At 39.8% G+C, this 16,708-nt stretch overlaps 1 protein-coding gene across 10 annotated transcripts in view; it reads right to left on the reverse strand.

Annotated features, from left to right (window-relative positions):
- Nucleotides 1-16,708, reverse strand: part of RGS22 (regulator of G protein signaling 22) — a 165,402-nt gene that overhangs the window by 135,253 nt on the left and 13,441 nt on the right. Inside the window, exons 1-2 of one of the 10 annotated variants that reach the window (XM_070222410.1) lie at nt 3,049-3,219; nt 2,480-2,508 (exon numbers count right to left, since the gene is read on the reverse strand). The exons of 8 other annotated variants lie outside the window; for them this stretch is intronic. In XM_070222410.1, the coding sequence (XP_070078511.1) occupies nt 2,480-2,508; nt 3,049-3,073 (54 nt within the window). In that variant the 5' untranslated portion in view covers nt 3,074-3,219. Of the gene's footprint in view, nt 1-2,300; nt 2,372-2,479; nt 2,509-3,048; nt 3,220-16,708 lie in introns of those variants that run through there. One more of the 10 variants, XM_070222411.1, reaches the window with a different exon arrangement.

Raw genomic sequence — 16,708 nt, forward strand, 5'->3', positions numbered from 1 at the left:
AACAGAGGGAAATATATGTGCAAGATATATGAATTATTTAATCTACAGATAATGCTTGGTGAATATATGAATTTGAGGATTTGGCCACGAACTGGTCTCAACTGAAAGCTGCACAGAACTCAAAGGCAGTCTGGATGATTTTAGGTTGGAAAGATTTCAAGGAGGAGATGAGCTGGGCCTTGAAGAATGTGCAAGATTGTGAAATAGATGGGGGAGGGCAAGTGAGACAAAACTCAACAGCAGAGGCAAGGAGGCAAGTGGGGCAGTTTGGCTGGAGCAGAAGGCATGTGGAAGTACTTTACAAACCAAAAACAGTATGAACATTGTCTTTATCACACTGAAAGCATTGGGAGGTAACGTTAAAGAAGGTTGAAAAGTTACAGAAAAGATTCTGAAAGCTAAAGGGAGGCGTTTGACATTCTGGCTCTACCAGTTACAAGATTTGTGAACTGTGACTTCCTCATCTATGAAATGTGGGTGTTAATAACTAACTAATAGGATTGTTTTGAGGTTAAATACTAACATATAGTCAGCATTCAATAAATAGTAGGATTAATAAAAGCGCTCAGCAATCGAGTAACATGGTAAGTTGTTAAAAGAGTTAACAGCAACCTGATAGCCAGGGTGGAGTGATGGAAGAAGGAAAAATCTCAAGGTAGACAGAGCAAAGCAATAGCAAGTAATCCAGCACAGTTGACGCACAGGAGTTTGCACTTTATGCTTTAGGCAAAGAAAAATTGGAACTGGCAGAGGGAATATTGGAGGCAGGGATATCAGTTAGGACTACTGCCAAAGTCCAGGCCCAGGGATGAGGGCCTGAAATAAGACAGTAGCTGTGAGGATGGAGAAAAAGATCTGGCTGTGAAAGGAACTTGGGAAATGACTGCACGCAGAAGGTGAAGAAAAAGGAAGGAGGGTTCTGGCTTGCATGACTGAATGGCTAGCCATAACATGAACCAAATTAAGAAAAAGAGGGAGAAAAACAAAATGGGGGGGAATAAGTTCAGTTTAGACTGTTCAGGTGATGCAGGGACATCCAGATGATGAAGGTGCCCAATAACCCAATGGATATAGAGTTCTGACATCAGAAGAGGTGTCTGGGCTGGAGGTGTGTAGATCTGGAAGCCCTGTGAAATAAGGGTAGCTGAAACTAGCATAGGAGCAGAGCTCACCCAGAGGAAGCCCGTAGAACAGAATCTTGAAAGGTCAACACTTTCACAGGCAAAGAAAAAGAGAAGCCAGAAAAAGGAACATAAAAATGAAAGATGGGAGAACTGGGAGACAGTGGCATCAAAGACATCAAGAGAAAGAGGTGTGGCGATATCAGGCTGTTATGAGTTCCCAGACAGTTGCAAAGACCTAACGAGGTTAGTAAACTGCTCAAATTTTAAGTGTCATGTTGGTGAGTGCTCTTCAGAGAGTTTATGCTGGAACTCTATGGAGAAGATTAGGTGGCTCCAGAAATGCTGACCTCCTGCTAGAATGAAGAAAAGTTCATGAAGCAGTTTAAAGAAATTTGCCACTACACAGATTTATACCAAGGCAGCAAGAAGATGGATTGAGTTTCTGACATGCTCTTCATGCCTCTATCTTGGTATCTCTCTCAGTAGTGGACAAGAGGTCTTAAAGGATGAAAGTGGAAGCTGCTAGCAGATGCAGCATTAGCTCTCTCCTCTCAAAGCCCCTGCTAGATCACGAACTTTTTGAGACTTGTCCTCAGCATCTAGCACCACACTACGAATATAGAGGCACTCAAGTTTGTTGAATAAATAGCCAAAAGCAAATAGGATAATTAGCTAACAAGAGAGAAGTGCTGGAGGACATAAGTAAATAATACAGAGAAGTGGTTAGAGCTCTTGGGATCAAACTCAGACCTCAGTAGGAATTAGGCTCTGCTCCCTCCTGTCTGGCTGTTTAACCTTGGGAAAGTTCCTTAAATACACAGTAGGAATTACAATAGAACCCACCCAAAGCATAGCACTCGCCTAAATGACAACGTTTATAATGTTCTTGACAAAGGACTTATTATTCAACTCTCCAGAAGTCTGTCCTTAAAATATTTAGTACATTTTTAAAGGTATTAAAACTAAAAATTGACCACTTATTATCAATCAATCAATGCCATCTACCAATGTTTACTGCAAACAGGAACTGCACAGCCACATCACAATAAAACCATGGAGATAAAACCTACCCCTCACAGAGTTTAGAGACATTAAACGAGGTCGTTTATGTAAAAGAACCTCAACAGTGAATAGAATCCACCATAAAATTCACTTGGCTCCTTCTTAAAAATGTACCTGTTAAAGAATGTAAAGAAGTCTTGTACTCAGAACCGTTGTTACTAAGCCAAAGCTTCTATTATATTCATCTGGCAAAAAGGAGAAAAGAAAATACACAGCTTTTTTTCTACCATCTATGATTTGCTATTTTTAAAAAGCCAAGGAAAAAAATAAGTAGCCCTCTAAATTGTACTTACAAAATCTTCCTCTGTAATAGCTGGTGGCTCTGAAACAAGATAAAATATTACATTATCTCACTCAAATCTGATTTCCTTTTAAAGTAAATGAAATAATTTGAGACAGCATCCAACCCTGCTTCATGCATGGGAAAGCTCAGTAAAATTTTGGCCCTCTCTTCATTCTCTGCACATGGATTGAATTTTAAGTTGGAATTCAAGGTGGAAGTGGGGAGGAAAGGCCTCTGGATCCAGCTTGGTCACTAATTCACTGTGACCCTGGACTTAACCTTAAAAGATGGAGGCCTCCATTATTCCTGCTGCAAAACGCAGAATTAAGCAAGATAAAATAAGACGGTGCCAAGGAGGCAGTATAAATGGGGGGGCGGGGTGGGGGTGAAATGCGTAATAAAATGCTACGACAGAGCCGAGGGACCAGTTTTTCGAACGCTTGGTAGAGGGGACGCCGGGGCGAGCAGCACAGTCCGGGGGCAGTGCGCGGTCCGGCCGGGCTTCGCCCCGGTCGACGGGAGCGGCGGGCCGCGCGCCCCGGCCCCGGCCCCGGCCCCATCCCCGCCCCCGCCCCCTACCGGTGGTGAGCCGCCTCTGGGGCATGCCGCCGTCGCCCGCGCCCGGCGCCCGCGCGGGCCGTCAGGGCCCCATGCGCGCGGGCCCAGCGCCCGTCCTCAGGGCCCGGCTCTCCCCGGGAGGGACGCGGACGCGGCCGGCGCGCGGGCCTGGGCTGCGCCGGCCTGTGTGGCCCCCGCCTCGCCCGAGTTGCTATGGAGCTTCGACAATGCGACCAGCGGGCGGCCCCGGGCCTGGGCGCGGCGCCCGAGGCCAGCGCGGTCACGCGCCTTTCGGGGCCCCTGGGCCGAGGAAGGGACACGCGGGCCGCCCCAGCCTGTCCTCCTCCGGGCCAGGGGCGTGAGCCGCCGCCAACGGCTGGGGGACCACGCGCGCCCCGACCCCGGCGCGGCCACCCGGGAGGGCCCCGGAGACGCGCGTCGCCCTTAAAGACCGAACTAGCCGCGGACTCGTTACTGTGGTGACCGCGGCTCAGGCCTGTTCTCCCTCGGCAAGACGGCGCCCGCCCGGGAAATTTGACGCCCCACAGTGAGAAAAGCCCCGCCGGCAAGCCGGTGCGGCAGGGGCCGGGCGAGCTGGTCCTGAGAAGAGAGGAAGAAACGGAAGACGCAGAGTCGGGCCTCAAGAGTTTTCTTGCTATCGATGGAGGACGTTCAACACACAGCTCTTGAGCTCATTCCCAGCTGTATGAAATGCCTGTATCAAGAGTTCAATATTCATGTGCTTTAGGAACCAGATCTTCCCCCACACTTTTGCTCCAATCGACTAGGACTGCTGCATTTTCAAAATATTTAAGCTTTAAAAATTACCCGAGGCGGCTGTTGACGAGAGAACGATAAATTGAAGATTCCCGTAGTATGTATTCCGGAAAAAGTTATGATGGAAGAGTTTAAGGGAAAAGTGAGATTTGGAAAAAGAAAAATGATACTTCTAATTAGGAAAAAAAAAAAATTTAGAAAAGTCATGGCCAACTCAAATTTCCAGCCCAGACCTCTCCCTCTGAGCCTAAGAATCCTAAATCCAATTGCTTGCTGGTACACAGCAGTGGCTCTTCTTTCCAAAGCAAAATGTTTAAAAGGAAATCTACATTTCCCCCATTCCTTATCTTCAAATTGCATCTTCCTCTATAAATCCCATGTTCATCAAGTAACTCAAGCCAGAAATCCCATATTCAGTCAAGCTGGAATCTTCTCTCCACTCCCACTACCTACCTCAGCCTTAGCACAGGCTTCCATTTGGACTGTTTAGAAACTTCCTAACTTGTTCCTCTTCCAATCTTTGCTTCCAGTGGAGTTCCCCTTAAATCCATTCTCCATGCTGAAAGCAAAATAATCTAACTGCAAATCTAACCTACTTAAAACCTTCAGTGGCTCCACATTTGCCTCCTACACTGTAAGCTGTTCCCAGGCTTGCCAGGGGCCTGCAGTCATGTAAATGCTTAAGCAAGCAAGGAGTAAAACAATGGGTGCTTGTATTGCAAGGAACCGTAACACCTGCCTAGTTAGTATATTTATTGCCTTTTCAATATTACATAGGCAAAGACAAAAATAAAACAATAAACTACTACCGTGGCCAAACAAAATCAGAGGGCCCAAGGAGGTCAGGGGAGAGCAGTGGAAAAAAACCGAAAGATAAGAGGAGGTGTGAGAGGACATCATGAAGGGCTTTGCCGGCCCTTGTAAAGGACTTGGGCTTTCATTTTGAGTGAAATGCAACCATAGGCAGTCTTGAAGGGAGAAGTGTCATGATTTTAATTTGAAAAGGTTCACTCTAGGTGCTGTATAGATAATGTAGATGGGCACAAGTAGAAGCAGGCAACGGCTGATGGTGGCTCAGACCAGGCTGGCAACAGTGACAGTTTTGAGAAGGACTCAGATTCTGCATACGTTTTAAAGGTAGATCCAAGATTTCCTGACAAGTTGGATGTGGGAATGAAACAAAGTAGTTGAGATAACTTGAAGGATTTTGGCATGAACAACTGGAAGGATGGAGTTGCCATCATCGGAGATGGCGAAAGCTGTGAGTGGACCACACTGTGGGGAGAGTTTAAGTCTATTAGCCATCCAAGTGAAGATTTTCAGTTTGCAACTGATAAAGGGGCCTGGAATTTGGGAGATATAAATTTGAGAGTCGACATATAAATAGTCTTTTTAGGCATTTGCTTGTGCTGTTTCTGCCACTAGGAAGGCCCTTCTGGCCTTTATCAGGCAAAATTTTCTCATTCTTCACTACTATACTCAGCTTGGGTGTCTTTAGTATACTTTCCCATGAATTCCATTCATTGGATTCTCCTCTTGCTCCTGTATACCTGGTACAAACTCATATCTGAAAATTATATTAATATTACAGTAATTTGTACAGGGAGGTGCACCATCCCTCCTCACTGTCACCCACCAAACAGTAAACCGGAGATTGAAGGAGATATACTTTATCTTATCCCCCACCCCCAACTCCAGACCCTCTGCTGAGTGCCTACCACTCAGTACATATTTGTTGAAATATCTTCTCTCCATTGCAATCATTCTGCACTGTGCCCTTCTCACAGAAAAGATTTATCCCTGTTTTAGATAACTATACTGGGGCCGGCCCCGTGGCCAAGTGGTTAAGTTTGCGCGCTCCGCTGCAGCGGCCCAGGGTTTTACTGGTTCAGATCCTGGGTGCAGACATGGCACCACTCATCAGACCATGCTGAGGTGGCATCCCATGTGCCACAACTAGAGGGACCCACAATTAAAATATACAACTATGTACCAGGGGGATTTTGGGAGAAAAAGCAGAAAGAAAAAAAAATGATTGGCAACAGTTGTTAGCTCAGGTGCCAATCTTTTAAAAAAAAAGATAACTATACCAATAAAAAGTCAATAATTGAACATTAAGGCCAATTGAAATTGGCGAACACTTAGTGCACACTTACTATGAGCCTCTAGTAATAAGCCTAAGAGATTGGTATTATTATTCTCAACAGTTTAGGAAACTGAGACTTACGGAGGTGAGATAATTTGCTCAAAGACAAACAGCTTAAAAGTGTTGAAGCCACAAGCTGATCCAGGTCTGTCTGATCCAAAGCCTTTCTCTTGAACAACCATGCCGTGCAGGCTGTCTCTAAAAATCATCTCATGAGATTTAAAAAACAACACAAGAACCACAAAGATGGTAACTTGAACCCAAATGCATGGATTATAAACTATTCTAATGTTTTGGTGATTTTATTTTGGGGGTAACAACTTTATTGAGATGTAATTCATACATCATATAATTCACCTCTTTAAAGTATATAGTTCAATGGTTTTTAGTAGATTCAGAGTTGTGCTACTATCACCAGAATCAATTTTAGAACATTTTTATCACCTCAAAGAAACTCCATACTTAGCTATCATGTCCTATTCCCACCTCCCACCTACCTAAACAACCACTAAGCTACATTCTGTCTCTATTTCCCTATTCTGAACATTCCACAAAGATGGAATCACATCACATGTTGGTCTTTTGTGACTGGTTTCTTTCACTTAGCATAAGGCTTTTAAGATTCATCCATGTTGTAGCATGAATCAGTACTTCATTCTTTTTTTATTACTAAGTAATATTCCATTGTATGGATATACCATGATTTATCCATTCATCAGTTGATAGACATTTGGGTTGTTTGTACTTTTGGCTATTATGAATAATACGGCTATGAATATTCATGTACAAGTTTTTGTGTGGACATATGTTTTCATTTCTTTTGGCTATATACCTAGGAGTGGAATTCCTGGGTCAAAAGGTAATCCTATGTTTAATTGTTTGGCAACTCTATGCTTAACTTTTTGAAGAACTGCCAGACTATTTTCCAAATTGGCTAACCCATTTTATATTAATTAGCACCAGAAGTGGATGAGGCTTCTGAATTCCCCACATCCTCACTAACACTTGTTACCATCTAACTTTTTTATTACAGCCATTCTACTGGGTGTAAAGTGGTTATCTCTTTGTGGTTTTAATTTGCATTTCCCTGATGACTAGATTTTCCTTTTAAAACATTTTATTCTGTCTCTGCCTCCAAACTAACTAGTTTTTCCAAAAAAGCCTTTTTCTACAACTAGTCTATATCATTGTTGAAAACCAATGCAGTTCAAAACCAAAAGTTAATAATGGGAAATATATCTACATATATTTATAAGGAATTAAGTTTCTATTTATTCTCTTCTGGTTCTGAACATTATTGTTAGCAAATATGAAGGATGTGTTTGAATGGCCTTACTTAAATACACACTTTGTAGTATTCCTGCAATTCAATCTGGGGAGCCCTGGAGAGCATCTCAGACAGTCTGCCTGGAAACCAACCAAAACGGTGATAGAATGAGAAACCAACATAACCATGGAATAGGACAGAGGTGATATCATGTTAAGCTGCTGTGGACAAAGAACAATAATCAGGTTTCAAATATGAGCCCCAAACCAAATGTCACAAGGGCTAACCTAAACTGCAAGGATTAATTTGCATTAGGGCTGCTCCATGTACCCTGCTCAGGGTGAGAAACAGCAGACACTTATTTAATGATTCTCCCAAGTACTGCTGGAGAAACGGCTAGCATGTATATGGGTATATACCTCCTTGACAATCAAGAGCAAAATTTCAAGCATTCTACCTGTTTAATGATTTAAAAGTACCAGTCCTTCCTTGGTTTTTGTGTGGTAGGGTCCAACTTAAGCCTAGTTCTAAACTTTTCTGAGTGTGAACAGGAATAGCACCAAAGGCCAAATTCATATCACTATTGTGATTTTAATTTTTGTTGGTAATATTTTATATGGCTGAGAGTCTGAAGATTCACATGGACAATGGCCAGACCATATACAACAATAGAACTCTCACTCATAACCTCTGCAGTAACCAGACTTGGAAGCCAATCCACATCCTCTGCAGCAATAGGCCCAGAATGGTCGGGACTTGGTCAGTAACCAGCAGTTTCCCTAATTTTTGTCCCCACTTCCAACTCAGGACCAACCAGAGAAAACCAAATACGCTTCCCAAACCAATCACATAGGATGCCCATTCAATTCTAATTAGCCCGCTTCCAGCTTCCCCATGCCAACAACCTCCCATCGGACCATACCTGAAGTCTTCCCTGCTTTTCACTATACAGCTTTCCTGTTCTCTTGCCTGCCCTTTAGTCTGTGCCAAATGCAAGCGATGGTGGCCAATTTCCTTCCTATAGCAAGCTCTGAATAAATAGCCTTTACTTGCTCTTATTTGGGTTGTTTTCATTTATTTCCACATAGCTAAACTATATTTTTAATTTTTACACATAGATGAATCAGAATGACATGACAATGAAGTAGAATGTTTTTCCTAGGAGCCGGATGGCAACTCAACATCTAATGATGGATGATACCATCCCCCACTCCAATCCCTAAAGTAACTGGAGTTGTGGCAAGGAGATCAGAAACAAGGTTATAAAATTTATATATTGTTTATTTCCATTCTTTTTTTGATAATCATGATTATCTTTTCTTTTTGTGAAATTACATATCTTATCTATATTAGGTAACAGCTACACATATCCATATCACATTTAAGTAGAAAACAACATTTTTTCTATTTCCTAACAGTTCATAATTTTTTGAAGGAACATAATTAGTTTAATGCATTCATTAGTCAGGTTTTCTTTTCCTTTTTCTCCCCTAACCCCCCCGTACATAGTTGTATATTTTAGTTGTGGGTCCTTCCAGTTGTGGTGTGTGGGACGCCGCCTCAACATGGCCTGATGAACATTGCCATGTCCATGCCCAGGATCTGAACTGGTGAAACCCTGGGCCGCTGAAGCGGAGCGCATGAACTTAACCACTCAGCCACGGGACCAGCCACATGTCACTTTCTTAATTTATCCAAGATAACTACTATCTGGATGTGCTGGTTTAGATTTATTCCAATTGTCAATATATTCCATGCCATTACTTTGTTTCTTGCACAAACTGATGAGATAATTCAATTTTTAACCCTTCCCTAGTTAAAGTTGTAAAAATCTAATATTGCTCTAAGATGTTGCAATTTTTACAAGTAGAGAATGTGTTTCTTTTTCTCCTCCTTCTCCTGTTTTGCTTCCTCTCCTCTCCTACATTTTTTTAAAAATGAATTTGAGCTCTAAGGGATTTTTTGACCTGTGTTGGTCTCTCCTGTAGCTCCAGCACCTAGAACAAAGCCTGGTAAGTGTTCAATTAATATGTGTTAAGTGAATGAGCTATATTTTATGAAGAAATAAAGATTATATTATTGAAAGTTATAAAACAATGAGATACCACTACACATCTTTTCAAATGGCCAAAATCTGGAACACTGACAACACCAAATGCTGGCAAGGATGTGGAGCAACAGGGAATCTCATTCATTGCTTATGGGGACGCAAAATGACACAGCTACTTTGGAAGACAGTTTGATGGTTTCTTACAAACCTAAATATACTCTTACCATGCAATCCAACAATCACACTCCTTAGTATTTACCCAAAGGAGTTGAAAACTTATGTCCACACAAAAAGTTGCACATGGATATTTATAGCAGCTTTATTCATAATTGCCAAAACTTGGAAGCAACTAAAATGCCCTTCAGTGGATGAATGGATAAACTGTGGTACATTCAGACAATGGAATATTATTCAGCACTAAAAAAGAGAAAAAGCTATCAAGCTAGGAAAAGATAAGGAGGAAACTTAAATGCATATTATTAAGTGAAAAGCCAATCTAAAAGGGTTATATACTATATGATTCCAACTATATGACATCATGGACAAGGCAAAACTATGGAGACAGTAAAGAGATCACTGGTTGCCAGGAGTTGGGATGGGGGGAGGGATGAACAGGCTGAATACAGAGGATTTTTAGGGCAGTGATACTACTCAGTATGATATTATAATGGTGGACATATGTCACTATACATTTGTCCAAACTCATAGAATGTATAACAACAAGAGTGAACCCTAAGATAAACTATGGACTTTGGTTGATTATGATGTGTCAATGTATGTTCAAAGCTTTGCTGCCACAGGACAAGGCACTACTCATGTTAGTGTGAGCGGGCAGAAAGCCAAGACTGGAGTCAAACAGTTACTACTTTAACCCTAGTCCTAAATTCACTGGTGTGAGACAAACACATTTTTAAGGTCCTCTAAGTCTCATACTGGAAAAAATGCAAATAATATTGGTATCATCCTCATAGCATTGCTCTTAATATAATGAGATAATGTCTAAGACACATAGTTCACTTCCTGGCCAAATTAAATATTAGCCACCAACAATAAAGATCCATAAATATTTTAAATTGGGGTCACTGTCTCAGGATTCCACAGCCCTTTTAGTCAACATTTACTAGGTCTCTATATGATTACAGTAGTAGACACTGGAGCACTAGAGAGAGGTAAGAAAGGGCAGTCCCTGCTCTTGGGATATTTACACTCCTCATGAAATAATTCAAGAGCATTTACAAAGTAGCTTGAAAATGAGCGCAAATTATCCTCTGTATCAGTATATAAGGAGAGAGACATCAGTGTAGACTTCCCTGGCAGCAGAGAATAAGAAAAAAGGCCTTTCATGTCAGCAGCCTTGACACCTCTTTATTTTTAACAATGATACAGAAGAACTGTTTGACTGAGGAGTTTCCTCTCTGCTCCCATTGCACCCCATGTATACCTGACCCAAGCTGGGCATAGCAGAGGTGACTGGGAAGACATTTGCCAAACACTGAACTTCTGTTTAGTGTTTAGGCACTAGACTAAGAACTGGGGCCAGCCACAGGTCAGAGGATTTCACTGCCTAATGAGGAAAACAAAAGTTCTGATAAATGCTGTGATGATACAGAGACAAAGGGGCTCTGGAGAGTGACATAAGCAGCTACGGGTAGAAGAAGGTGATCAGTCCGGGTGTCTACTCAGCAGAATCTTAAAAGGCAAGTAGGGGGGCCGGCCCAGTGGCTTAGTGGTTAAGTTCACGTGCTGTGCTTCAGCAGCCCCGGGTCTGCAAGTTCAGATCCCGGGCGCAGACCTAGCACCGCTGTCAAGCCACACTTGGCAGCATCCCACATAAAACAGAGAAAGATTGGCACAGATTTTAGCTCAGGGCCAATCTTCCTCACACACACACACACAAAAGGCAAGTAGGAGTGAGGCCATAGGGAAGGGAGAGAATGACATTCTGAGGGAGAATGTAGCATTGGCAGACTCCGAGTACCTGGAGGGTGGGAGCAAAGGGAGGATGAAGGGGGTGGTGTTTCAATGTTAGCTCTCTCAAAAGCAAATAACTATATTTGAAGTTGCCTATGATATCAGAAGAAAAAGTAAAGTTGAGATTTGGATAAAATTTGTATCATATAACAACCAATAATTATTAATTCAGCAACTCAATGAAGATTTTAAACTAATGAGACACACTCAGATTTGTACTTCAGTAAGATCACCCAGATCATAATTTGTTTGTTCTTAACCCCTGACTTTATTATAATTAAAATATTTATTTTAAATATATGATTATTCAGCTTTTATCAGGTGACACTCAATTACGCTTCAAGCCATTGATATTTGCCGAAAGGCATGAAAACATTCAAGAAACAAAACTACATCAGTTATAAGATTAACAAGTTCTGGGGACCTAATGTACAGCATGGTGATTATAGCTCATACTCCTGTATTATATACTTGAAAGTTGCTAAGACAGTAGATCTTAAATGTTCTCAGCACAAAAAAAAAGACACAGTAATTATGTGATGGGATGGAGGTATTAGCTAATTCTTTGGTGGTAATCATTTTGCAATATATAAGTGTATCAAATCAACACATAGTACAACTTAAACTTACAGAAAAAAGTTATATGTGAATAATATCTCAATAAAGCTGGGAAAAAAAAAGAAAATTACATTTCTTCCTTTAATATAAGTACTATGTCTTAAACATTTATTTCCCTCTTTTGAATGCCAACACAAAAAAATGTAAATATCTTTGCCACCCTAGCACATAAAAATTTGAATGTCATATTGTTTATTTTCTGCATGTAATTATATACCACTTAATCATCAAGTGATGCATATTTCACCTCTAAAGGCCAATATCCTCTGCCCCTAAACACCTAACATATGTGTGTGTGTACATACACATATACATAGATACATATTTTCATTCTCATTCAACATATCATTATCATATTCATACCATTATGATTCATTGTCATATCAGATGACAATCATTAATTCAGCAATTCAATTAATACTTGCTGCATTATCCATCATGCATAAGACACTCTACTAAAGGAGGGAGAGAGGTGAGTAAAACAGTTCTGCTCTTAAGGAACTTGCTAATGGCAGAAGACAAGTAAAGAATTTAATACAAATAAGACATGCCAGAAATACCACAAGAAAGGTATAAATAGACACTAGATTCAAAGAAGGTATAAATTTCATCTTGTTGGAGAGATCAGCAAATGATTCATGGAAAGAATTTAAGGATTAGCTGGATTTGATGGGATTTAGTATGGCACGAGAGAAAGGAAGTGGGAGAAAGCACAGGGCAAGTTTAGAAAACAGTAAGGAGGCTAGTTTGGCTGGAACAAAGTGTACAGAATGGAATGGTGGGAGAGATTGCTAGAAAGTTAGGACCATTAAGAGATCTAAATTCTGCTACATTTTTAATAGGAAGCAACGTAACTGGAGCCACATTTTGGTACAAATAATCTGGCAATAGATATTTAGGACAGATTCAGATGGGAGAAAGTAAAAGCAAAGAGACCCGTTAGGAGGTATTTACAGAATCTAGGCAGGATGTGATTGAGACCTGAACTAAGTACCATCTTTCTGCAGAAATGAGAATACCAGAGGGAAATAATTGGTAGCGTACCACCACCATTCATAACCAGCACTCACCTCCATGTTTCCACCACTCGTGCTCCTTCCATTCCTCTGGCTCCACTCTTGGTGATGAGGGAGCCAGGAGGGCAGATGGCCAAGGCACAGACCTGGCCACCAACAAGGTGTTCTGTCAAAAGTCACCCCAGAAAATAGTGCACTCTTGCAAGTCAGCTAAAATATTTTAATTAGCAACTCCGAGTAATAACTATTACGAAAATTTATTCTATATATACTTTAAAAATTAAGTCAAGGAACATTTCCCCTATCTGGCAATATCATAGTACATCAATATTAAACATATAAAAACTAAATTTAGGGGCCGCCCAGTGGTGCAGCGGTTAAGTTCACACATTCCGCTTCTCGGCGACCTGTGGTTCCCCTGTTCGGATCCAGGGTGCGGACATGGCACTGCTTCGCTCGCACGCCATGCTGTGGCAGGCATCCCACATGTAAAGTAGAGGAAGATGACCATGGATGTTAGCTCAGGGCCAGCCTTCCTCAGCAAAAAGAGGAAGACTGGCAGTAGTTAGCACAGGGCTAATCTTCCACAAAAAAAACCCTAGACTTATTTTTTTGAAGAATAGCCAAAATCACTATAAGTGAGTCTTTGGTGCCCCCTTGTGGAAGGTTTAGTGTGAGCTTTGAAATATTACCCTCCTCCACACAGAAACATAAGGACTATTTCTCTCTTTTACATTGAAAACATTTGCTATAGATGTTACACTATTTTTAAGAGACACAATTTAAAATAAGGCCATATAAATAACTTAATGCAAACAAGGAACATAAAAGATAAAATGTTGAAAATGTTCAGTAAATTCTTGTGTCATAAATTGGCAACAATTTTGCTTTTTGTCATAAATTAAGCAAAGGTAATGGAAAAATTTAGCTTTACACAGTGCTAAGTAAGTATCAAAAATGTTTTCTCAACAGCAGTTCTACCTTTAAATTATTGCTAAGAAACCTATAATATGGCTTTATTAAGTATTTAAACAGCTGGAACAAATTTAAATATCCATATTTGTGCCCATAGAAACGCTAGTATAAAATGATCAGAGAACTCTTAAACTGTTGTCTCTCTTTATATTACTTATCGCAAGTTTCTGACCATTTTTTTTCCAAACTAGGAAGTCAGAAATAGGAAATACCTGTCCTTCATGGAAACAAGTGGAAGTCAAATAGAAAAAATATTCCTGGCCCATTAGTTAGCAAGGATGTCAAAGGGGCAGACCACAGGGGGAAAAGAAAGAGAAGTTCTTATCTCAAATCAGTAGAAGGTAAAGCATTTATTGGCTTTCCCCAGAATCAACATTCATTCTTATGTCCTTACTAAAAAGTGAAACAAAATATAAAAATAAAATGCCAAATTTAATCATCTCTCTTTTTTAGACTCTTCTTGGGAACACAGAGCAGACTCATCAATAAGTGTTGGTAAACTTTTTCTTATTACTTTCTCTCACCCCATAATAAGAACCTGTAAGAGTGTAGTAATTACCGGAATGTGATAATACTTATTTTTGTTTTCATGCCTTGTGTCTTTAGATTATAAAGACCTTGGGACTGGAGCAGTGGCCTTTCTCTTGAACTGAGCTCTCAGATTATAGTATATTCATGAAACTCATTTAGTTTTCCAAATGATAAAGTTGTTTAAACCACTCATGAGCTAAAGAACTACTCTGTTCAGGCAGAATTGTTCTAAATTAGAATTATTTTTTTCCTGGTATACCAATAGGTTTTTCTTAAATGGCAAAACAATCTCCCATTTAAGACACGGTAATTATATGCACATTGAATTTATCAACAGGGGTTCTGCAAAGAGTTTTGTCATGTACAAGTAGCAGACTACCTCTGCTAGAATCCTGGCTCCCCTCACTTGCTGTCTGTATGATCTCAGATTATCTAACCTGATTTTTGGTTTCCTGACATATAAAAGGAATAAGATAATAACTGCCTCATAGAGTCACCGTGAAGAATAAATGAGTTAACACATGTAAAGGATTTAGAACAGTGCTTATACATAGCAAATGCTCAATTCATGGTTGGTTGAATTTTTTTTTCAACCAGACATTTTTTTACAAGCAAGTTAGAAGTTGACTTTATAGTTTCATTCAGCATAATGCTAATGATATATCAAGGTCATATTTTCTATCCCCACAAATGCTATTTTGTTTTATTCTATTCACATTCAGCCAAATATGTAGTAACACAGATTGGTGTAACAAGGTTTCAAGAGTGATTTCACGATACATCATCTCTTTGAATTTCTCTTAATTATAGGTAAAATAGGCTCAGAATCAATAAGTGACTTGCATAAGGACACAGCTGGTAAGCAGTTCAAGATACCAACCCAGGCTTTTGACTCCTAGCCTAGTGCTCCTTCCATTACACTTTATCTAGTTGTAACAGAAATCAACTAAGAGAATGAGTAAACCAAACAAATCCACTGATTACATGTTAAAAGCAAGTTAAGCAATCCTTTAGATCCTACTTTTTTGTATAATGAAACATTAATCACTGAAATCAAATATTAAGAAACTAACAAATTATTAGGATAGAATTATAATGGTTTACTTGGATAAAAATTACTAGTAGCACTAAAAAAATCTATTCATTTAATAAATATTTATTGAGCACCTTCTACTTGCCTGGCATTAGGCTAGGTGCTGGGATCCAACAGTATCTAATCAAACATGATATACTCCAGGCCTTCGCAGAGCTTACAGTCTTATAGGGAAAGAAAATTAAACAAGCAATATAAATAAAGTGAACTAAGTGCCATGACAGAGTAAGTACAGGATGCTATGGGAGAAGATAGCTAGAGTAACTGCTCCAGTCACTTACTATACTACACAATAATTTACAATAATTAGGACAATGTTGGTTATTTTCTGGATAGCTGGAACTTTGGTTTAATAAAGTTGTTCATGAATACTGTATGATTTTCTTCCAGTTAACCTACATACCTCTTGACCTCATCACAAATATAAAACCTATCACTAAGAAGCTTTCCTTTTGAATTTCTACTCTGATCTTTTTTCTTCAGAAAGTTTTATTATAAAATCATTAAAATATAAGGTATTAAGTCCTTATACTATTTCATTCACAACTGCTTGATCATAATACTCAAATCCCAATTAAAAACAGAGATATAAAAGATTCGAATTTCCATTGTTAACTGTACCTGCAGTAGAAAGGAATACACATAGCTTATTGATTTCTAAAACCAAATGTGGTAAAATTTACTTCTTCACCACCAGAGTGAACTAAAATATTACATCCTAATAGAGTGGGTAACCACAAGATGACAAATGTGATCACACTGCGAAGGCATTCTGACTGCAATACACATGACAATGACAACGTGCCTCATAATGGACTGGAAATAGGATTCCAGATTCCTACATTTGCACTACTGACAATTTCATGTGTAAAAAGGTAAAAGAAATGCTTATCTTTCCTTTTCCATTATTCTGTAATAAAATAATAAAATTTCATAATATCAGGAAATGTAAACATTTAAAATTATATAGAATAGACAATCTCGCATTTCATTTTTAAAAAACATATCATGGAACTGAATCTGTGATTTTTAAGACCTAAAAAGTCACTTATGGAATGGCATTTAGGCCAGGCAGAAATCAAGAACATAGAATAGCAAAGGTGTTCACATGACAGAAGAAGATATGATCTGATCTAAGCCACAGGAAGGGAGGCCAAAGACAAATAGTTTGGATTAAATCAAAGAGTTGAATTCACAAATTAAGAAAATCAAGACTGCGAATAAGTTTCCTAAGGAC

Source organism: Equus caballus, chromosome 9 (assembly GCF_041296265.1).
Source record: "Equus caballus isolate H_3958 breed thoroughbred chromosome 9, TB-T2T, whole genome shotgun sequence".
Lineage (NCBI taxonomy): Eukaryota > Metazoa > Chordata > Mammalia > Perissodactyla > Equidae > Equus > Equus caballus.